The sequence below is a fragment of the Pelophylax lessonae genome (genome assembly GCF_965119305.1).
Source record: "Pelophylax lessonae genome assembly, chromosome: 3".
In the NCBI taxonomy this organism is placed as follows: Eukaryota; Metazoa; Chordata; class Amphibia; order Anura; family Ranidae; genus Pelophylax; species Pelophylax lessonae.
The window spans coordinates 610185919-610211527 of record NC_138770.1 but is presented as its reverse complement, the minus strand read 5'-3'; the positions used below and the strand labels follow the sequence as shown (position 1 = coordinate 610211527).

General features: G+C 42.2%; 1 protein-coding gene across 1 annotated transcript in view; it reads right to left on the bottom strand.

Moving 5' to 3' along the window:
- Positions 1 to 25609, bottom strand: part of HHIPL2 (HHIP like 2) — a gene marked incomplete at both ends in the record, with an annotated part of 85044 nt that overhangs the window by 7948 nt on the left and 51487 nt on the right. Inside the window, 3 exons of the mRNA XM_082250983.1 lie at positions 16429 to 16510; positions 19728 to 19873; positions 23785 to 23911. Coding sequence (XP_082107109.1) covers positions 16429 to 16510; positions 19728 to 19873; positions 23785 to 23911 — 355 coding nt within the window. The remainder of the gene's footprint in view (positions 1 to 16428; positions 16511 to 19727; positions 19874 to 23784; positions 23912 to 25609) is intronic.

The window sequence follows — 25609 nt, the reverse complement described above, 5'->3', positions numbered from 1 at the left end:
CAGTGTGGTTTAGCCTGTCTAAAGTGATGTATTTAGCCATATGAAAAAAAAAACTACAAAAAAAAAATATATAAATCGATACATTTAATTATGCAAATTATATATATTGTGCATAACCATAAATACATCAAAAATATATCAATAAGAAAATCTATCAAGACTATTTATTATTAAACTGAACTATCAAAAATAGTTATAAGCCTGTTAAGACATAAAAAAAAAAAACTTTTTCTTTTAAAAACTAAAGAATCCAAAGATTCCAATACTGAAAACAATGGACAAGGCTGCCAAAGAGTTTGTTTTCTATGTTTAATAAAAGAGATATACAATGCATTGAATGGGACAAACCATGGTAAATGTATGGCAGGAACAAATTAAGAGATAGGAACCAGGGGAGAGGGATTGGTGGGATGTAAAAGGAAACCAAGAGAAAAAGGGAAGACGTTTTAACACTGGGATATTTTATTCATAAAAGTGTGTCACATATCACTCTAAATACATCTACCTGAGGATCCTAGTATCCATTTTAAAGATCCAATAAACTTTCCTTTTTCTCAAGAGAGAGAAACAATCAGCACCTCTGGTCAAATGATCACCACTTTTATTTGTACTCTAAACAACACCAAATCCTGATTATGGCAATCCACAAAATCTCTAACTACATTCATTTATTTTGTGAGTTCTGATGCTAGAAAGATGGTATTTAAGTCAGTCACAGAGACGTCTTATTGTTCTACCTACAAATTTCTTACAAGTCATGCAAAAAATAATATACACCACATACCTGGTCATATAGGGTAACCATTGTTATATGACCTAACCATGTGTGGATTATCAAGGTAGACACAACTTGAACAAGGACCATGACAGAGGCATAACTAGAACCTTCAGGGCCCTGGTGCAAGAAACCATGAAGGGCCCCCCTCCATTCCACCCGAGCCCCCGCCTTCCAGTTTTAGGAGGGCATCCATGGACATCCTCCCAGAACCCTGCCTCTTGCATGCCCCCTGGGATGCATACAGCTGATCACAGAAAATGGTAAAGGGGCAATTTCAGAGGCCCTTTACCATGTGATCAGCTTGTCAAATGTAAACAGATGCTCCTGATGACGTCATTCTGCCAAAACGCATAGGGCAGAGACAAGAGCGTCATTGCGTCACTTCCAACAACTTCCGGTTATTGGCCGTGGAACTCACGGAACCCAGAAATCCTGTACACGGAGCACAGATTGCTGAATATGGCTGTTTTTTTTTAGTAAGTGGATATGTTTATGTAAAATAAATTGAATTATACTGGTACACTATGGGCTATTGGTATTGTCTTTCTGGGCAAACAAGCAAAACCTGATAAGCATGGAGTGAGAGATCCGGTCACTACCATGTTGTTGAAAGGCTTGAAACCCCCTTGAAGGGACTGCTTTCTGGTGATTGTGGGACCATCAGGGGAGCACTATTTGAGCACTGCAAACAATGAATACAACCTTGAAGCACTGTGAAGAGCACCTGTCACTTTAATCTGCTGATATACAGGCTATTAACCATAGATATATACTTTACATAGATATAATTTATTTCTACCATATATTAATCGGACCACAGGTGTGGAGACATCAACTATCAGTTCTTCTAGCAGCACCAAACCCATCAACTTTTAATTTTATTTTACTATACTTCCCTTAGGGGGAGGAGACGGGTGGGCAGCAGCTTTTATTTAACATTTACTGTATATATTTCCATATCCATACTTTTTGCGTGGGATTAATTCCAATCATTTATTGTATGAGAGAGATGCTCTCAGCTCAGAGCCCTGCAGCCAGCAAACCCACTGGGGCCCCCCTGTCAGTGGCAGAGCACCAGGGCCCGGCCTTTGTAACCCTGGTCATTCTGACACTGGACCTTTACCTCATTTGAACATTCTTGTCGTGTTCAACCATGTGCCTGTATTGGTTTTAGAAAAAAAAGAACTAGGAGATAACATATTTATAATGATAGGTGTCCCCCTAGCTACAAAACCCCTGGTATAATTCCTGCTTCATACCCTTGTCACCATTTAAAAATGGCAAATACCTGCAAACACTTTGTTTAATTCTCTCAAATTCTAGGCTGTAACAGGTGGACTGGAGGTCAATATTCCCCCAACTACTACTTTTTTATTTTTATATTGTTGTTTCTTCTCCTTCAAAACAATTTCACTGGGAGTCTGTTTAGCACTAGTGTATGCTTTTCTTTTAATTGACTGATTTAGCCAGGCTCTAGAAATCTCTCCATCATGTGCGCCCTTCTTTGTAAAGCCTCTAAAGTAGAACAATTTCACTGGCCCCTAATTAAGTGGTCCTTGGGTATGGTGTGGTTAACATGGGTTGGGTAACAGCTATCAGCATTGAAGAAGAGCAAGTAACAGCAGTATCATGTCTCCCAGCATGACCCATTCTATACCATAAAATATACTCTTCTTCTAAACATCCACACACTAGTGAAATCTTAAAAAAAAAAAAAAAAAAGACCTTGTCACCAACCTAAAAATGTTCAGGTAAAAGCAAAAAATCAAGTATTTTACATGCTTGTTTACAGTTTCTGTTCCCTTCTAATAATTTTTTAATTATTAACTGTATTTTCATTGGGTCTTTGAACTTACTGGAATATTAGGCCACCCCTAGAGAGTCAGTTCCTTTCCACAGAGCTCTCTTCCTCCTTGCACATCAGAGCCCTTTCCTTTTCTGGGAGTGTCTAATTACCTTCTGTGCTGGCCAAGCTCCTCTCTTCGCTTCCCTACAAAACTTTTTATGTAGCTAACGGGGGAAGGAGCAAGGAGGAATCAGTATAGATTGCTTCTTGAATGACAGTTCTGAGCACATTGAAGCTGCTGACACCACACCCAAGATGTCAGCACCCAGCAGCAGTCTCAGGGCTTTTAGACGTCTGCACAAAGGGAGACTTTACTTGGTAAATAAAATGCATAAAATACAAAAAATATATACGGTATATATTCTTATGGGAGTATTTTTGTTAAAATACAATCTCTTAAAATATGGTCTCTTTATTAAAAAAATTAAGGGTAGAAAGATGCATGGGGGTAGAACAGTCTGCTCCTTATGAACTGGGTCATATTGGAAAGCTTGCCACATTCAGCTCCACTTCAGTATGACCCGGGGGCCCATACATTCTAAAACCAGCCCTGCCCCCATCTTCATCAATCCTACTGTATTTACATAAAAGTGGTGTGTACATCCTTGACTGATAATTGAAAACATGGATACAGAAAGGAAGTATGTATGGAGGATAATGGACCCTTCAAAAGAAAGCAGACTAGTTGTGGCTGTAATAAATACCTCCAATGGAGAACACGTGTACATTTCTCAACAACAGGAAAATATCGGAAAGCAGATATAGGACAGATATGATCCAGCAGGCACTTATATTCCATTATACTGTAGATGTACTGGATATTTACACTGCTTTAATATACAAGGAACAGGTGGCATGTATTAGAGTGTGCTTTGTAATCACTGAGCTATGTTGAGCATAAACTGTCATTTACAATTATTCATATAGGAACCCTAAAAGGGCCTCAACATCCACAAGGCACCTTCTCTCTGCCTGGGTCTCAATGCAGAAGCTTCTATCTATCTATCTATCTATCTGTCTGTCTGTCTGTCTGTCTGTCTGTCTGTCTGTCTGTCTGTCTGTCTGTCTGTCTGTCTGTCTGTCTGTCCGTCCGTCTGTCTGTCTATCTATCTATCTATCTATCTATATATCTGTCTGTCTGTCTGTCTGTCTGGGGAGGACTGGCACAACTGTGAGCTAAAAAAATGTTCCATGAACTATGTGCCATGGTGTCACAGTGGTTGATGGGAATAGTGAAACATGGATGTTCCAAAAGGGCATGGCTGCTTGGGACACGCCTTTACAAGTTTTCCAGCATCAGTTTCTTTGGCGGCCACAAAGAAAGTTGGTGCTAAAAGTCTTTCCTCTGCCAGATGCAGGTCTGAGTGGGGAGCAGATAGTTACTGTATATAATGCCCATCATGTGCCATGCACTGGGGTCCCATTCTGAATAAGGTCTTAACGGTGACCATCTCCTCTAAGGGCCACCATTATCACCTATATTAATTATCTATATATAGCTCTCTATCAAAATGTTTGTGGTCAACATAAGCTAACTCAACAGACTGAAAGTGCAAGCTTTCCAAACACTTTGGGCTTCTTTCTCAGAAATGGTATAAGTACAGTTCATGAAGCCCCATAGCAGAATTTTGATGGGGACCCCTGGTGACCTCTTTCTGTGGCACCTGACAGTGTCAACTGTAACACTACTATCATTGATCCTAACATAACGTATGCCTAAATCCAGGACTAGTAACATGATAGCTGTCAGCATGTCGTACAGTACTCTCCAAAGGATCAGTGCTGTGGATAAAACCTTTTAGAGGGAAGGGGGCAGCAGTGCAAGGAATTAATTTTTAACCTTAAAGTTCCAATTAACTACTCTGTCCAGTACTCTATAACCCTAATACAAACTTTTAAGGTAGCTAAGGATTTGTGCCTCAGCAAACAATAACCAGCTTTTCAAAGCAAGATTCAGGTTGGCTTCACAATTACCAGTCAGTAAACAAATCCAACAGTGGGTAGCATATTTTTTAGGGCAGTCACAGCCAAAGTACCTAACATTTAACATCCTGTCCCTTACTGTTGCCCACAGACAGTATAGAAGGGTGCATTGCCAACAGCTTTTAAATATATAAAAAATAAATATTATAGCACATTCCATAAATCCTTCAAACATTCATAACATGTCCACACCCAGTGCAATATTTCAAGCGTAACCAATCAAAAACAAAAATAGTCCAAAAAAATTATTGAATAGTGAATGCAAAATACTGTTCCACTTGACTCTCTCCTTTGCTAGTAGCTGTGTCAAAGTGATCCTTATATGCTACACAAATATCCACCACCAGCCACCACTGAGTGAATTGGCCACTCACCTTAGGATATGACCATATGGTCACATAGCGCGTTTTCTAAAAGTGAGTACACCCCTCACATTTTTGCATCCTCAAATGGAAGGTGGAGGAGCGCAAGGTCTCTAACATCCACCAGCTCGTTCCGTGATGTTGTCATGGAGGAGTGGAAGAGGACTCCAGTGGCAACATGTGAAGCTCTGGTGAACTCCATGCCCAAGAGGGTTAAGGCAGTGCTGGAAATAATAGTGGCCACACAAAATATTGACACTTTGGACCAAATTTGGACATTTTTACTTAGGGGTGTACTCACTTTTGTTGCCAGCGGTTTAGACGATAATGGCTGTGTGTTGAGTTATTTTGAGGGGACAGCAAATTTACACTGTTAAACAAGCTGTACACTCACTACTTTACATTGTAACAAAGTGTAATTTCTTCAGTTTTGTCACATGAAAAGGTATAATAAAATATTTACAAAAATGTGCTTGCTCAAATATATAAGTAAGAACTCATAGGGCAATATTGCTAAAGTATAAGCCTCTTTATTTGAATAAAAATATACACTCACAATAAAATTCAGCTTCTATAGGTGATGTATTTACACAGAGACACTGTGCTTTAATTTTTACAGTTTATATTTGCTAGCAAATGCAAGAGGGAGAGCTAGGATAGTCTCACTCAGACATGAGAGGAGAATCTGCAAAGTGACAGCACCAGGCTGAGAGGCACGGAATCGGACCATAAGGGTCCCTCAGCTATACCATTAGTCATCCAGACAAGGCTCTGAAGAAGAAGGTAACCTCGAAACGCGTTAGCCGATGTGTCTACGAGCATTGTGAATTTACATATATGGACTTAAGCATCTGATGTTATGTCTAAGCTATGATGCAAGCATTGGTTTGTGAGTACATTCACCTCCATTTTATGCCATTTAATAAAACATGTTTTGAGGATAATGCGCTAGGCCTACGCATCTTCTTTGTTTCCTATACTTAAACCTTCTTCCATTGCTCTTTGGTCTAGTTCTGATGCTCACGTATGCACTTGCACTTTTGACTGTGGACACGGATCAGCATGGGCACCGTAACTGAATTGCAGCTATGCGGCCCCATATACAACAAACTGTTATGCACTGTGTGTTCTGACATTTTTCAATCGGAACCAGCATTACCTTTTTCAGCAATTTGAGCCATAGTAGCTCTTCTATTGGATCAAACTACAAGGTCCAGCCTTCACTCCCCACGTGCATCAGTGAACTTTAGCCACCCTTGACCCTGTTGTTGATTCCCTGGTTCACATTCCTTGGACCACTTTTGGAAGGTCCTGACCACTGCAGACCAGGAACATACTACAAGAGCTGCTGTTTTGAAGATGCTCCCGACCCAGTTGTCTAGCCACTATAATTTGGCCCTTTGTCAAAGTCGCACAAATCCTTACATTTGTCAATTATTTTCTGCTTTCAACACATTGACTTCAGAGACACCATGTTTACCTGCTGCCTAATATATTCCAGCCACTTTCTGATGCCAATGTAACAAGATAATCAATGTCATTCACTTTATCCATGGTCACAATGTTATCGCTGATCGCTGTACAACAACATTCTTGTGACAGAACTGTCCCACACTCAGCTTGAGTGCTTGCGTCAGTATACTGCTTTCTCCAGTCTGAACATAGATATCTGATATTATAGTCGCATATTGCAACCAAGAACTAGACGGGACTAGCTCAGCTGCAAAACTGGAACTCTTTTTTGAACAAGAATACAGGGTTTATATACACTTGAGAAGAGAGTTTCATGCACCTCTTACAATCCTTCAACCTCATTTTGTGTTTTGTTATAGGGATGGAGACGCCAGGCAACACCAGCTTGGGTCTCATTTAAAGTCCCACCTAGTCCAATATGTATAAGCAACCAGGGATGGAGACGCCTTGCTTACAGCTTGGTGCCTCATATAAAGTCCAACCGTGCGATTTTCGTGCGTTTTTGGTGGATGCAGTTTTGATTTGACCTTAGTGTTTTCCGTATACAGGGATGGAGACCAATAGCATGACCTGCTTGTCTCACATAAAGTCCCAAAAGGAAATTAGGGATTTCAAAGGCCGTGTGCCTTACAGGCCATGCCCCATACATAAAATCCCTTCCTATCTATATGCTGCATCCACCAAGGGGATGGAGGTGTAATGCTTTTCAGCTGGTCTTTTCCAGTTTGCACAATGGTTATAAACCTAATTATTTGAGTCTTTGAGACAACAGCCAGTTGTGGATGGGGATGGGTTGGGGGAGGTTGGGCTGTCTCCCTCTCACCTGTCCCCCATCCACCCATTAGCGGCCATGTGCCTCCAGTGTGAGGACACTAAATTAAGAGTGTAGGACTGCAGATATAACAGGGTGCCGTGAAGTGGCTCTGCAGCTTTCACATGTGTTTGCAAATGTGTGTCAACTAAACCCCTGTTCTTTGTACCAAGAGACAGGTTTTATTTGGTTGGTGACAGACTGGAGGGTGAGTACATCAGACTGGGGGCTGGCTGACTTTCATGCACCTCTTACAATCCTTCAACCTCATTTTGTGTTTAGTAGCTCTTCTATTGGATCAAACTACAAGGGCCAGCCTTCACTCCCCACGTGCATCAGTGAACTTTAGCCACCCTTGACCCTGTTGTCGATTCCCTGGTTCACATTCCTTGGACCACTTTTGGAAGGTCCTGACCACCGCAGACCAGGAACATACTACAAGAGCTGCTGTTTTGAAGATGCTCCCGACCCAGTTGTCTAGCCACTATAATTTGGCCCTTTGTCAAAGTCGCACAAATCCTTACATTTGTCAATTATTTTCTGCTTTCAACACATTGACTTCAGAGACACCATGTTTACCTGCTGCCTAATATATTCCAGCCACTTTCTGATGCCAATGTAACAAGATCATCAATGTCATTCACTTTATCCATGGTCACAATGTTATGGCTGATCGCTGTACAACAACATTCTTGTGACAGAACTGTCCCACACTCAGCTTGAGTGCTTGCGTCAGTATACTGCTTTCTCCAGTCTGAACATAGATATCTGATATTATAGTCGCATATTGCAACCAAGAACTAGACGGGACTAGCTCAGCTGCAAAACTGGAACTCTTTTTTGAACAAGAATACAGGCTTTTTATACACTTGAGAAGTAGGTCAGTCATCAAATGTACTATTTACCTAAAACACAATAGTTTAGATAATGAGGTACAGTGGACTCATGGCTAATCCCTTCATAGAGGATCCTTAAGAGTTTAGTCAAATTAGCCAACATATACTAGAAACATTAAGTTGATTACACAACTAGCCACCTGGACACTCAGAAGTCTCCATCCAGGTCAGACTTGCCGGCATCGAGCTCACAAAGTACAATACACATTATTACAAGTATAAACACATCCCCACAGTAGTTTAGTAGTTCGCTAGCAGACAATAGATGTGTTAATTAGCACAATTAACAATACAAACAGTGATCAGCCCCCTCCTCAGACTAGTAGGCAACAGACTATAGCAGGAGACCTACTTACAATCAACACATTATGGCAGGGGACCCCAGTGGTTTGAGCAAATTACAATAACATCTACAGTCATTGCTGGTTTGAGGCATAGAGGCCCCAAACATGGGTATGGAACCTCCAGTTCTCAGAGTCTGTGTGTTTTTGGATATACGTTAAGGGAAAAAAGTATTTGATCCCTTGCTGATTTTTTACATTTGCCAACTGACAAAAAAATGATCAGTCTATAATTTTAATGGTAGGTTTATTTTAACAGCGAGAGACAGAATAACAACCATAATATCTAGAAAAACACATTTCAAAAAAGTTATAAATTTATTTGCATTTTAATGAGTGATATAAGTATTTGATCCCCGATCAATCAGCAAGATTTTTGGCTCCCAGGTGTCTTCTTTACAGGTAAAGAGCTGAGATTAGGAGCACTGTCCACAGAAACAATCAGTCAATCAGATTCCATTCTCTCCAACATGACCAAAACCAAAGAGCTGTCTTAGAATGTCAGGGACAAGATTTTAGACCTACACAAGGGTGGAATGGGCTATAAGACCATCGCCAAGAAGCTTGGTGAGAGGGTTACAACAGTTAGTGCGATTATTTACAAATGGAAGAAACACAAAATAACTTCCAATCTCCCTCGTCTGGAGCTCCATGCAAGATCTCACCTTGTGGAGTTTCAATGATCATGAGAACAGTGTGGAATCAGCCCAGAACTACGTGAGATAATATTGTCAATGATCCCAAGGCAGCTGCGACTATAGTTACCAAGAAAACAATTGGTAACACACTACACTGTGAAGGACTGAAATCCTGGTATTTGGTATAGGTCTGCAGTCTCTTTTAAATTTAGGGACAGTTATGCTGTGTGCACCAGAGACAGATCGTCAGTGACACAAATCGCTCTGTTAAGGTCCACAAAAGTAATTTTAAGGGCTGCTATTTGGTATAGGTGTGCAGTGCACTATACAGTGTATAGGGGTGTAATCCACGTATAATATACTTTGTAATATAGAAAGCATATTATAGTGGATTTGTATTGTGCACTGTGCAGCATTGTGACTGGTGTGGTGAGCGTTGCTGCAGCAATACTACAAACAGTGACAAAAGCACTTTTAATGTATTATAACTGGTGTGATAGACCAGTGGCCCCCTAATACCACATATTGAAGTGGGGTGTTATTTAACAGTATACTTTTCTAAGAGTGTATTGTAATCCTGCAAAAATTTAGCCTCTTTTGATGTGTTAACTGTGCTACACACAGTGACAACAGTTACTGGCCAATTATTTGTAGAACTGGTGTGATAAAACTGTGCCCCCCCCCAATACCACAGATTGAAGTGGGTGTTATCTGAGTATACTTTCATAAGTGCATTTGTGTCCTGCAACAATATTGCCTCTTTTGCTGTGTTAACTCTGATACACACAGTGCCAAACTCACTGGCCAATTTTTTGAACAGCTGGTGTGATAAACCAGTGGCCCCCAATACCACATATTGAAGTGGGGTGTTATTTAACAGTATACTTTTCTAATAGTGTATTTTAGTCCTGCAAAAAAATGTGGCCTCTTTTGCTGTTAACTGTGCTAAACACAGTAACAACAGTTACTGGCCAATTATTTGTAGAACTGGTGTGATAAACCTATGGCCCCCCAATACCACAGATTGAAGCGGGGTGTTATATACCTTTTTACAGATATACTGTGATTCTCTAGAGACTTTTGTCACAGGGTAATTTAAAAAATGACAGGCAGAGAAAGAGGCAGGCCCCCTCTTTTTGGAAAAAAAAAAAAAGAGGCAGGCCCTTCCGCAGGGTAGTAGGGGTAGGGAAGGAGCAGTGGGCCGGAGCCAAAGTGTGAATTTTTGGAATGTGCGTTCGATTACGTCAAAGGACAAACCAGACTTGGTTGAGTGGCTCCTTCAGCCTTCCTCTTCTGCACCCTCCTAATCCTCTCTATCTGCACCCTCTTCACTCTCTGCTGTATGCACCCCCAAAGACACCAGCACAAACACCACCACCACCACCATATACCCTCGGCGTTGAGTCACTGGAATTATTTTCCGATCCATCACAAGACATTTGCGATGCGCAGGAAGAGGAGGTAGCAACAGCCGCCACTCAGCAGTCTAACGACAGTACCCAGATCAGCCCAAGGAGGTTGGTCCCCGCTGTTGCTGCCTACTCCGAGATCTCGGATGTTAGTGGTGGGGAAGGTGACATGGATGATGACGTGTCTATGGACGTCACGTGGGAGGCCACAAGAGAGGAAGAGGAGGGGAGTTCAGAGGGGAGACAGACCAGCAGATAGGGAGGAGAGGCAGGTGGAACTTGCATTGCACAAGTGGTACAAAGCAGACTGCAAATGTATCAGGAGCGAGCTATCAACCATGTACAGTCATCTCCCAGGACGCCGGCACATGGCTCTGCAGTGTGGGCTTTTTTTAATGTGTCCGCTGCTGACAACAGTGTTGCCATCTGCAGCCTTTGCAGTCAACGCATAAGTCGCAGTAAGCCCAACACTCACCTAGGGATGACCGCCTTAAAAGGCACCTGAACTCCCATTATCAAGCCCAGTGGGAGCAACACCGTCAGAACCCACAAAGCCACACTCCAGGCTCTCACCGTCCAGCCTCTTCTCCTTCTTCTTCTCCTCTCTCCTCACAATTGTCCTCCACTCCACCTTCCATCATGCCGTCCTCATGTTGTTCTGGAAAAAGGCAGGCTTCTGTGGCCCAAATGTTGGAGCGGAAATAAATGATGACGCTGGATAACCCTCTTGCCCAACGTTTGACTGCTGGCTTGTCGGAACTGATAGACCGCCAACTACTGCCATATCAACTGGTGGACTCAGAGGCCTTTCGTAAATTTGTGGCTATTGGAACACCACAATGGAAGGTCCCAGGCAGGAAATATTTCTCGCAGAAGGGCATTCCAGAGCTGTATGGCCATGTTCAGTGGCAAGTGAATATAACTGGCAAGTGCTCCAAGATACATCTGACCACAGACACATGGTCTAGCAAACACAGGCAGGGAAGGTATATCACTTTTACTGCCCACTGGGTGAACCTTCTGAAGGCTGTCAAGCATGTAACCCGTGGCACCCGTGTAGATTTGGTTGTACCGCCACGGATTGCATGCAGGCCTGCCTCTTCTTCTACTCTTTCTCCTCCTCCATTGTCCCTCTCCTCCTCGGCTGACTCCTCCTTTTCCGCTGCTATCGTCTCTTCCGCTGCGCCGCCCAAGATCCTCAGAACCTATTCCACATGCCAGATGAAACGTTGCCATGCTGTGCTGCGTCTGTTGTGCCTGGAAGCCAAGAGCCACACTGGTCCTGCACTCCTTTCAGCTTTGCGTTCACAGGCAGATCAGTGGCTGACACCGCTCAATTTGACAGTTGGTAAAGTGGTGTGCGACAACTGTGCCAATCTGCTGAGTGCGCTGAAACAGGGCAAAATAACACACGTGCCATGCATGGCACACGTCCTGAACTTGGTCGTGCAGCGATTCGTTGCCAAATACCCTGGGGTCCAGGACGTCTTGCGGCAGGCCAGGAAAATCTTGGGCCATTTCAGAAGATCTTACGCAGCCATGGCTCACCTTGCTGACATTCAGCGGCGACACAACCTGCCCGTCAGACGTCTTATTTGTGACTGCCCGACGCAATGGAACTCTACATTGCATATGCTTGATAGGCTGCTCCAGCAGAAATGTGCAGTTAACGACTACCTGTACAAACTCTGCGGCAGGACAGGTTCTGGGGAGCTTGGGTTTTTTTCACCTTGTCAGTGGCTGCTCATGCGGGATGCATGCAGACTTCTGCAGCCATTCGATGAGATCACCAACTGGTCAGTCACGGCCAGGGCGCCATCAGTGACATCGTACCTTATGCCTTCTTTCTGGAGCGTGCATTGCGTTGTGTCATTGATCAAGCCGTCGAGGAGCAGGAAGATAAGGAAGCTGCAATGTTGGATGAATTCCCAGTGGGTGCTACTCCATCTGAGACAAGTCAACAACAGGAGTCTGAAGAGGAGTCAGTGGAGGATGGTGCCAGGGCAGATGAGGAGGAGCAAGAAGAGCATGCTTTAAACCTTTCTGGGATCCCTGGAGTTATCCGCGGATGGGGGGAGGAGGACGAAATTATCCTGGATGATGAGCTGGAGCCAGGCCACTACAGTTCACCAGTTTAGTGGGAATGGGGACCTTCATGCTCCAGTGTTTCAAGGGGGACCCCCGTAAAAAAAGCATAAGGGGTAAGGACCAGTACTGGGTGGCAACGTACTTAGACCCCCGGTACAAACAAAAAATGGCAGAAATGTTAACAGCATCACAGAGGACGATCAGAATGCAGCACTTCCAGACCTTGCTGCAAGAAATTCTGCATTCTGCTTTTGCATGCACTGGCAGAGGAATTTCCAGTCACAGAGAGACAGTTGCGGGTAGCAATCCAACAGCACCTGCAAGAAGAGGGCGGTTTGAAGATGTCTTGGTCACTTCAGATATGAGATCCTTCTTTCAGCCGACCCATCGACAGCTGTACTCCGGATCCAGCAACAGGGAACGCCTAGACCGACAGGTGTCCGACTACAACGGGTAACAGCCGATGTGGACGCTCTGAGGAGAGATGAACCCTGGACTACTGGGTGGGCAGGCTTGACCTCTGGCCAGAGCTTGCACAATTTGCAATGGAACTGTTGGCTTGCCCCCTGTCCAGTGTCCTGTCCGAAAGGACGTTCAGCGCAGCAGGGGGGATCGTGACCGATAAGCGCACTCGCCTAGCTCATGACAGTGTAGACTACCTCACATTTATAAAAATGAATGAGGCATGGATCTCTGAGGAATTCAACACATGTGACCAGTAGACCATGTTTCATTGAAATTCCTCATGACAGGCCACAAATATCCGCCAGACCGCCATCCACCCACAACAATTCCTGGTCCTTGTCTTCGCTAAATACAGCGGCATAAAAGGCATTTCATGTCCATTGAATGCCTAATTTTTGGGGCCTTTCATGGCCGACAATTATTTTTTTCTGTCAAAGCCTAATAAACCTTCAGCCACCAAATACTACGTTCTTAGCTGTCAGGTAAACCCATGTGGGCTAATTTTTGGGGCCAATACTGGCCGACACTTACTTCTGTATCCTGTGAATGCCTAATGTACCTCCAGCCACCAAATACTACGTTCTTAGCTGTCAGGTAAACCCATGTGGGCTAATTTTTGGGGCCTATACTGGCTGACACATACTTCTGTATTCTGTGAATGCCTAATGTACCTCCAGCCTCCAAATACTACGTTCTTAGCTGTCAGGTAAACCCATGTGGGCTAATTTTTGGGGCCAATACTGGCTGACACTTACTTCTGTGTCCTGTGAATGTCTAATGTACCTTCAGCCACAGAATACAACATTCTTAGCTGTCAGGTATACCAATGTGGGCTAATTTTTGGGGCCTTTCATGGCCGACACTTACTTCTGTATCCTGTGAATGCCTAATGTACCTTCAGCCACAGAATACAATGTTCTTAGCTGTCAGGTAAACCCATGTGGGCTAATTTTTGGGGCCACTACTGGCCAACACTTACTTCTGTATCCTGTGAATGCCTAATGTACCTTCAGCCACAGAATACAACGTTCTTAGCTGTCAGGTAAACCCATGTGGGCTAATTTTTGGGGCCTTTCATGGCCGACACTTACTTCTGTATCCTGTGAATGCCTAATGTACCTTCAGCCACAGAATACAATGTTCTTAGCTGTCAGGTAAACCCATGTGGGCTAATTTTTGGGGCCACTACTGGCCAACACTTACTTCTGTATCCTGTGAATGCCTAATGTACCTTCAGCCACAGAATACAACATTCTTAGCTGTCAGGTAAACACATGTGGGCTAATTTTTGGGGCCAATACTGGCCGACACTTACTTCTGTATCCTGTGAATGCCTAATGTACCTTCAGCCACAGAATACAACGTTCTTAGCTGTCAGGTAAACGCATGTGTGCTAATTTTTGGGGCCTGGAATGGCCGACATTACTTCTTTATCCTGTGAATGCCTAATTTTTGTAAGGACAGGAAGGACAGGATGAACAGTAATACAAATTCTTTGGTAAAAAAAAGAAAAATTCCTATATGTAATTCAAAAAGTATTTGGATGTTTGTCTGGAGTTTAGCTTTAATCCTCTTACAGTGATAATTACTGAGACCAGAATGCAGAGAGCACCTCATAATGTCACTTATAGTCTTCTTCCCTAGACCTGTTCAGACTGCGTTCCTTACACCATTGGCTTTATATCCAAGTAAATACAATTGAGGGTTGAGCTCTAAAGGGGAATCTAAAGTAACAGGGATGGGTGTATCAGGTGCGCTAATCAATAAGGTGATGATTGAAATAGATCTTTTGCAAGGTGCAAACAAGGGAAGGATTTTAAACAAACCAACCGTGTACTGAAAACATCAAAAATAAAGGTGTACAACAAAATGTGCTAATGACATTAGAAGGGTTGCATAAAACACAAACATTAAACCACAGCAATCACAGTGAAAACATCAATGTGTGTCTCAGGTGTGCATGGTGATGTATAAAGTCCCAAGTGATATATAAAAATAGTCCAGTTAAATTTGTTGTGATGAAGCCTTAAACAGAAGAGGTGAAGATCACGTGACTAAATTCAATGTCCCACCACCAGCGTAGCTTCTTACCAAAAACATGAGAATTTAGGCATATATATAAGTGATTCCGCTCCAGAGATCAAACACCAAAAAGGTTGGGAAGATGTGACCCCTAACACCATCCAAGAGGAGTGGGGATGTTGAGCCTCTTACCAAATCAATGAATGGGTAGAGCTGTAAATCAACAGACAGAGGTTAAAAGTTAGAGGAGAGAGTGCAGAGCAGTTTAAGTCCTGTTTACCGTCTCCATGCTTTATATTCCGGTCTCTGACTTCCTGCTTGGTCCAGTATTGGTGACTGTACTAGCTTGAAGACCACAAGAAAAAAAGTGAGGTTAAGAACAGTGAATACCCACCAGAGACAGACCCATCACCTACCGTGTTGGAAGGGAGAAGTGTCTGTTGATTTACAGCTCTACCCATTCATTGATTTGGTAAGAGGCTCAACATCCCCACTCCTCTTGGATGGTGTTAGGGGGTCACATCTTCCCAACCTTTTTGGTGTTTGATCTCTGGAGCGGAATCACTTATATATATGCCCTAAATTCTCATCTTTTTGGTAAGAAGCTACGCTGGTGGTGGGACATTGAATTTAGTCACATGATCTTCACCTCTTCTGTTTAAGGCTTCATCACAACAAATTTACTGGACTATTTTTATATATCACTTGAGACTTTATACATCACCATGCACACCTGAGACACACATTGATGTTTTCACTGTGATTGCTGTGGTTTAATGTTTGTGTTTTATACAACCCTTCTAATGTCATTAGCACATTTTGTTGTACACCTTTATTTTTGATGTTTTCAGTACACGGTTGGTTTGTTTAAAATCCTTCCCTTGTTTGCACCTTGCAAAAGATCTATTTCAATCATCACCTTATTGATTAGCGCACCTGATACACCCATCCCTATCAAGTTCACTATCAAGCTCTAAGGTAGCAGCTTCTCAATACCTAATCAGCGCACTTTCATTTTTTCAATCTAAAGTAACACCCTGCTAAGAATATAAAATATATAATATGATTAATTCTTTGGGCACTTACATAGAGTGTACATGTCCACTATAGATGTATACATGTATTAGGAGATACATTACATCTGAGGCAAGTCAGATGATTGCAAATATATGAGCACATATTGTAGTGACAAGTAACTGCAATTCAGCATCTATACTTTTTGAACTCGATCAAGATAATACGTCACAAATGTTTTTGAATTTTTAATAACTCAAACAGTACATATTAAGTACTAAATATTCTCTATAGATACCAACCTGGATGGGTCTACAAAACGGTACAGGGTTCCATAGGGGGACAATGAGGTTGGATCCGATGTTGACAGAAAATACAGTTCCCCTATAAAGAATATAAAAGAAAAAGTAAGTTTCGTTCTATGTGCACATACATGTGATTGGTCACTGGGGGTTGCTGCCCATTTTATAAAGTTTAAGGGGCCTAAAATATTTATGCCATTTAAATTAAACTGCTAAATAAATATTAAAGAGGAATAGGAGAATCAGCGCAAATATTCTAAATACGGTGAACCATAAATAAAGTACATGTATAAATAGATAAATATATAAAATGTAAAATCTTCATCAATCCTCTAAAATATGATGAAATAAAGGTGCCAAAGTGCTCATGTGCCAAATAAATATCAATAGATAAGATGAAATAACAGTGCTAATAGATAGTGTAATAAAGGTGATCCATATAAAATCTATTACAAATTATTTAATTTGCAACTGAGTGAATATCCTGTGAAGAGTGAACCAAAGTGACTTTTCAATTGCACGAGTGACTGAATATAATGAATTCAATCAGGTGTTGATAAAAATAAAATAGCAAAAGGTGACAAAAAATCATAAAATGCCTTATGAAGAGCAAACCACTGTGACTCTTCAGTTGCACAATGGAAAAAATAAATCCATTAACAGTGACAAATAAGTGATAGTATTGAACGTAACTACAAGTGTTGAATATATACACTGTGATTAGTGTAATGATGTTACTAAATAACAGTCCCAAAATAAAGTGCAAAAAGTGCACACAGTGCTAGAAGGTGAAATATTATATGTATATATTTATACATGTACTTTATTTATGGTTCACCGTATTTAGAATATTTGCGCTGATTCTCCTATTCCTCTTTAAACTTTGTTGTATGTGGTGACACTAAAGAATTGGCTGCAGATTTCTGGTGCTCCATTCATCCTCTGTTCTCTCATTTCCGTGTCCTTCTCTCTATTGGTAGCGCATAGGTTTAGCCCTTACTAAATAAATATTGTGACAGACCCAACCAGGACAGGGGCTTTTGGAGGGGACTGCAGGCTAGCCTCTTGCCTACTAACTATGGGCCCTGGCATTCGAGGGAGCTACAAGCTTTTAGGAAGATGTCCAGTGGCGGCCCGTCCATGCGCCTGGCCCCTAATGTACATGCAGTGCACCGGACGCATGGATTCCAATGGGACTTTTTTTTTTTAGAAGCACATGATTAGAACCAGAGGCTCTAATTGGCTTCAGAAAGGGTAGGCTCGGGGCCCAAAGCCCACCCAGTTGTGTGACATTAGCGAATTAATATTCGCTAATGTCTCCCTGTTTCTCCTCATGGCCAATCGGGAAGCGGGTCCTGATTCCCGATTGGCCAGGAGGAGAATCGACTGCCAGGACTACGGAGGAGACGCAGGGGTGAAGACGCCACCTGCATGGGGTAAGTGAACTGGAGGCTCTAATTGGCTTAAAAAAGGGTGGGCTTGGGGCGCAGAACACTGCGCCCAAAGCCCACCCAGTTGTGGGACATTAGCAAATTAATATTCACTAATGTCTCCCTGTTTCTCCACATGGCCAATCAGGAAGCGGGTCCTGAGTCCTGATTGGCCGTGGGTCCTAACTCCTGATTGGCCGGGAGGAGAATCGACTGCCAGGACTAGAGAGGAGATGCAGGGGTGAAGACATCACCTGCATGGGGTAAGTGCAAGGGCTTGCGGGGGGCCTGACAGGCAATCGATCGATAGAGCGATGGGGGTTATATGGTTGGCTGGCTGGGGGGGCTGTGGGCTGCCCCCCCCCAAGTAAATTAAGCACCAGCAGCCACTGAAAATGTCCTGTATACAGTATAATGCAAGAGGACATTATTACATTTAACAGTCAAGGAAGGCAAGATGGTCTCTGCCAACTTGAAACTTAGTAAGCAGATGTATGTGAAAAGAAAACTGGTTTAATGAGATTTGAACAGCCCTGGGTGTTCTTGAATACTGTTGCCAGAGAGTCTGGGATTCCTATGCATTGTCTAGATATGAATTTCCATTCACCTATTGTTTCTGTTTGTTAGCTAATTTGACTAACTCTTGGAGGTTCCTATGATGGGATTAACCTTGTTTCAGCTTTACTACCTCATTATCTAAACCATCATGTGATGTTTTTGGTAAATATTTGGGTTTATTGTTCATGTAGTGACTGACCTACTTTTCAAGTGTATAAAAAGCCTGTATTTCTGTTCAATAAAGAGTCATTCCTTTGGTTCGATCCCAACATCTTGTCTGTACACAATGCTTTGGGCATCCATTGATAAAGAGGACGTTGGGTGCCTGCACAACATCCATGTTTGCCCCTCCCCTGTCCTTCTCAGTCAGCATTGGGGTCACAATAACTGAATGAAGGAGAGAAACGAAACGTTGAAATACTAGTCAGTACCAGTGTGCAAAGGTGTATTTGCTTTGGAAGAATAAATCACCTCTAACATTGAGTTTCCTAAATGTGTGGATGTTGCTGCATTATGTAAAACTATTAACTTAGTTGTTTTACATTTAAGAATAGGGTGCCTTGAAAATGTGCATGTTTTTAAAGGGTACCTTGACTGAAAAAAGGTTGAGGAACACTGCTCTACCTTCATACCCAATGTATTAAGACCCACTGGTTAACTGTGTGTGTGCCAGTTACTTGCAATACACCTCTTTAATATTTTCAGACCAGGCATTGACAACGTTCAATACTTTACTTGAAAAAGTTCAAAATAGACATTTCATAGCCCAACAGATAAAGGCATTATTATTCCTAATTCCCTAACTATAACTACCAGCTTATGTACCTGCAAAAGTGCATTGCAGCAATCATAGTGCTTCAAAGGTTTTCTCGCATAAGTATAAGTTCATCAGAAGCATACTCCAATGTTGGTGTCTTCAGGGTGAACCCAAGTTAAAAGTCTCTACGTGTGGACAGTATTCCAGGTCCCAATTTGCATCTAAATCCCAAAGTTGTCTCACAACCCACAGCTGGGCTGTAACACTCTGCACTTGCTCCCTTCTTTCCCAAAAAAACCTCTCTGAGCTGGACCACTGACCCAATTTATATCACACAGGACCAGGGGCCGGACCCAGACAGGAACATGCCAAAAAGGCCAGGAACCCGGCATGAAATTAACTCTCACGGGCAGCACCTAACTAACTGTTTCAACCTGCCCACATGATGGCTATACCAACACATTTTGTTTTCTCTTAGAGAAGAAGGAAAGTCTGATTTGGTTATTGAGACAGTAATGTCATAATGGTTTAGCTTAGTCGGTTTAATAAGTTACCTGCTTCATCTTCTGCAAAGGAAATTATGTATTTGGTGTATTTGTTTATTAGCTTTGGGAAAGCGCAGACTGAATTGTCTCCCATACAGATATCCTGCCTTGTCCATTTATTTGTTTTCTCATCTTCATGCAATGCCATAAGTCGACTGAAAAACATAATGTTAACTCGTTATAACAAAGAAACATTTATATTCTACAGATGGATGACCCAAGTATTTGTCTCCTACCTTAGGGAGGACCCATTAATGGAGCATAATTTAACAAATGGGTGGAGATGAGGATCGAATCACTGGGGTTCCCAAGTGGATTTTGATGTGTGAATTGTGTAAAAGATTTCGTTTTTTTGACCCTCAGAACATTCACAACAATGTGTTCCAGCACCAAATATTTAGCATGTTCAGTTTAGTATAGACAATAAAATGTTCAGCTAATATAGCCATTTAAATATTTATAACCACATTAGTAGAGTTTTTCATCACAATGACATCAGTTTCCCATGTGGTTTAGAGTTAGGTTTACAGGGCAAGATCAACAGGTAGATTGAATTTAAAGCAGATGCACTCCCTGAAAAAAACTTTCAAGCTAAACTCTGGGAATGGGACAAAAGCCTAGTTCACATGGGCATACTTAAGTGTACGCCCACACAAGGGCTGCGGTTTCCAGCAAGTGCATCCCTGTGCTGGCAGTCCCATTTATGCCAACTGGGATGCAGCCAGTGGCGGCCGGTCCATAGGGGGCGCCAGGGCGCCGCCCCCCCTAAAAAAAGAAAAAAAAAAAAGAAAGAAATTACAAAAGAAGCAATAAAGTTTTCAAAAAAAAAAAAAAATTGAGTTCGCCGCTGCCGGCCTATGTGGAGGCTGGGGGTGGGGGGGTGGTGTTACGACCCAGAAGAGGCGCCGATTGGCTGCCTTCTGGGGGCGTAACCTGGGCGCAAGGCACAGCGCATGGACACCCCCACTTCGTGGATTCCTGGCTGTGATTGGTCCAGACTCCAGCCTGGACCAATCACAGGAGGACATCCCGGGACGGTCCTTTGGTCACGTGACGCGTGGGGGTGGTGCACTGCCCCGGCGTCACGTCCTTCCCGCCCGCCGTCGCAGAGAGAGGGGAGCATGTATGCTGGTCACTACATTGAGGGGCATGTACGCTGGTCACTACATTGAGGGGCATGTACGCTGGTCACTACATTGAGGGGCATGTACGCTGGCCACTACATTGAGGGGCATGTACGCTTGTCACTACATTGAAAGGGGGCATGTACGCTGGTCACTACATTGAGGGGCATGTACGCTGGTCACTACATTGAAAGGGGGCATGTACGCTGGTCACTACATTGAGGGGCATGTACGCTGGTCACTACATTGAAAGGGGGCATGTACGCTGGTCACTACATTGAAAGGGGCATGTACGCTGGTCACTACATTGAAAGGGGCATGTATGCTGGTCACTGCATTGAAAGGGGGCCTGTATGCTTGTCACTACATTGAAAGGGGGCATGTACGCTGGTCACTACATTGAGGGGCATGTACGCTGGTCACTACATTGAAAGGGGGCCTGTATGCTTGTCACTACATTGAAAGGGGGCATGTACGCTGGTCACTACATTGAAAGGGGCATTTACGCTGGTCACTACATTGAAAGGGTACATGTATACTGGTCACTACATTGAAAGGGGGCCTGTACGCTTGTCACTACATTGAAAGGGGGTCTGTACTGTGGGGTTTGTGCTAGGGGGTCTGTACTGTGGGGTTTGTGCCACTCTCAGTCAGTGAATCCCATAATAGGGTGTCTCTCACAGTATATCCCATAATAGGGCCCCTGCTCCCTATTATAGGATATACTAGTACTGATGGACCCCTTAATATGTGATATATTGGGAGAATTTGTTCACGCAAGCAAAATACAGGGGACAAAATGGGTGGAGTCTATAAGGGGTGTGGCTTCTGAGAAATGGGAGGGGTCAAATTAAAAGGGCGGGGTCTTGCGCCCCCCCATCTTAAAACTTCACCAGCCGCCACTGGATGCAGCGACTGCATGGACACAGCTACTGCTCCCAATTTGAATACCGTTTGGGTGCCAGTGTATGAGGGTCCACAAACACACACCATATGCATTCCACACTGCCACATACCCACAAAGCTGTCAAATTTGGACCAGCGGCTGTGCCTCAAGTGACATGAATGGGGCTCATTTCACTAAAGAATATCTCATGAGATAATTGAATCATGTGACACATTTTTTTCGAATTATCTCATGAGATGCTAAAAATTTAAATTCACTATTACCTCACGAGTTATCCTTCTCCACTGTATACATTCCACTGGGCATTGTGTGAGATAAACTACAGCATAGTTTCATGAGTAAAATACCTTACATTTTTATGAAATAACTAATGCTTTATTTTAGTAGCGTTTTTTGTGAATTGCAAAAAAATGTTTGAGCAAAGCTAACGGTTATTTTATCTCAGATTTTAAGAGTAAGACAACTCTTTATGAATTGAGCCCAGGGACTGCCTGCATGGGAATGCATGAGACACCTTTGCATTCCCATGCGGGGCAAGCATGGTCCTTTCACAGGCATTCACTTAAAGTAGAACTATATGCAAAATGTTTTTTCTTTTTTTTGGATAAAGTAAGGGAGGGTTATAACCCCTGGCAGATTTTTTTCTGCCATCTGTGTCCCATTGAGATTTACCTTCACTTCTCCGAAAGCCAAATAAGAAGTGAGAGGAAATCCCAGCAAATGAAGGGAATTCCCTTGGGACCCCCCAGGTCAGCAGGACTAGTGCCCCCATTGAAAGTTTTCCTCCCTATTGCTTTTCTGGGGAAAACTCAGAATTTGGGATTTTCTTTTACTTTCATTTTTAAAGAAATGGTAAACAGGACAAATAGAGAGGGTGAATCTCCTTAAATGGGACACAGAAAGCAAAAAAACTGACAAGGTTCCAATCCCTCTCCATTCTATCCAAAACTAAAAAAAAGTTTTGCCTTTAGTTATAATTTAAATATGCCTGAGTGAATTAGGCTAATGCCTACCCTTGTAGTGGGCCCTCGCTCTGCAAGGGTTAAATGCTAATTTATTCTAGGGGTGCATGGATTAGGTGTATTACTTACCCTAGCCATTGGTCCAGCAGGCTCCAGCACTGTTCTTAAGGCTGTGGGTGGACTGTGGGCAGTGCCTCTGTGTCATCACGCACAGTGCAGGGCCATTAGCCCTGCATTGTACACAAAAGGTTAACCTGCAACTGCAACCTGAAGCTGCTTAGAGTGGATGCATTGATTAGCCTGTCAGAGCGGGGAAAAAGGTACGCAAAACACCTAAACAAGCTAAACAAGCATTTAGGAGTGCAGGGCGGGTAGGGGGGTCCACTGCAAAGTTACATTTTGTTACACTCCCCCACACAAATGTACACTTTTAAAGATGTTGGTGCGCGGAATTTCTTTACTGAATGCTCTTGCTTTCAAAATAACCAAAATTTGCCAATTTTAAAAGTGAACCTGTGCTTTTCCCATCCAGGGCAAATCAACAAGTTAATTTAAATGCTGGTCCCTAGAGCTGCTTATACTTAGGTCCCTTTGCTCCCCTGTCATGTTCACCCATAGGAGTAAAGAGTAGAAGCCCTGTGTAAGCTCTTGTTGTTCTGGTCAGAACTTACACAGGAAATAGGACCCTCTCCCCACCCCTGATTAACAACATTGATGCATAATGGCAGAGAAGGCACCCGGCGTTTCCTCATGGAAGGATGGAAAATTAGTCTCTTGCTCCTCACACTCAGAACCAGAAGAACAGAGAAAAGGTGGCTTATAGGAAAGGTATGGGCATGGGAAAAGCACAGGTTCACTTTGAGAAAATAAGAACTAACTTACAAACTTGAAAGACAAAGGAAAGCAAAACCACTCAAAAATGAAATATTCATGTTCAGCGGAGGTGGACTCACAGCCTTTAAAGTGCTGACAACCGCTTTGTTGACTGAGCCAAGATCTCACCTTTGATTCCCTGGAATAGGTGACATAGGTATAATTACAATATCTGCAGACTGTATTGCCTCAATTCTTACCCATTCATGAAATCTCCAAAGATGTAAAGGCCATTTAAATTTGGTGAGTCACAGCCTCGGTAGACATACCCACCAGTCACTGACTTGCCAACACTGTGACCGTAAGAGAAAATTGGTGGAATATCACCTATAAAAGACAAACCAAATGAAATAGTCATGAATGCACAGTCACAGAAAAAAAGAGTTACAGAAGAAATATACCAAATATGAATTTATTTAGCAGCAAAAAAACAAAAAAAATTTTAGCCAGACATGATCTGTAATTTTCTAAACAATATTATAAACAAAAACAATAAATAAATGTAGTACCATTTTCTGCTATGGCAAAGAGATGAATCAGAGGAATTGACCTTCTTGTCAATTTAAAAACAGTGTTTTCTCCTATGGGGGAACTAAGAAGACCTGTTTCCAGACCTTCATCCCTGAACACACAAGCACCTACAGTAAATACAGGTGCCACTCGGTACAGCAAACAGCCCCATCCAACTACAGGTTGCCATAGATTTTGACTTTCCTGCAGGCAGCAGGGCAGGATGCTGCACCCGTCCTTGAATGGAACACGCCTAGATGGCAACATGTTCAAGGGGCCTAAAGCTGAACTCCAGGCTAAATGCACAAATGATATATGGAAGCCATTTTACCTATCGATATGTCGAGATTATTGGGGGGTGATTAAAATAATAATAGGTAAAAAAAATTTATTTAAAAAGCCATGTATATTCCATATTATGCATATAAGATTCTGAACAGTTTAACTTCCATCTTGTTTTTAAGGTGAAGGAGAGTTCATATGTACTTGTTAAACAAAATGTCTCTTACAAGCTTACAATAGGGTCTTATAATTTCAACAGAGGTCTTTGTATCTATGTGGTCATAAATAAGTGGAAAACTGACGTTCTTTTAGATAAGACTCAGTCAGCCTGACGCTATGTTAAGGGGGTGATATCTCCTTAATTGTCTGTATTTTAAAGATGAACAATAGGTACATTTAATCTATAAGTTTTAAAAGATACATCATTATGTGTGTGAAGATATTAGCCATAATTGTGTCATTATATTATGTAGGCATATACATATATATTTAGGAATGTTAAATCACATTTTGGGTTTATATTCTTACAGTGGTAATCTTACTTAGAATACATTATTTTTAATTGTAAGAACATATGTATCTCGTCACTAATTACCTAATTTCAGAGAAGTTTGTGTTTAAGTGTTCAAAGGTATCATAAATACCAGTCCTAGACGAGATGTCTGACAGCCTATGGCATGGTCAAATAAGTAATGGATTTTCACTAGCCAACAGGTCAATAAGGTCACTTTTAATAGTAGGCCATTGTGTGTTGTGACGTATTCTAAGCACGAAATTTAATGAACAGTGCAATACTGCCTCCTGTAGACGAAATACCAAATGCAGTTTTGGGATATTTCAGATATTCCCATATAGAAATATTATATTGTATTAAAAATATAGTAATTGAAATAGCATTGCTTGCCAAGGTGAATGATGGAGATACAGATGGACATTTATGTATGTACTTGGAGTATGGACAAAGTTTTATGTTGTGTTTTGTGATTACTCTTAAATATAGAGGAATCATCCTTTAATTTTATTATCATACATTGGGTTAATTATCAGGAGAGGTGTGGCTCTGACCTCACCAGTTAAGGTATAGAATATCCCAACCAATGGGGATAATGTTTCATCCCTCTGGGTTTAACTTATGGTAATTTTTATAGCCCTTTGTTCATACCATATAAAAGACAACCCAGATAAGACACACATGACATTACACAACACTACTGACAACACACCTTACACTTA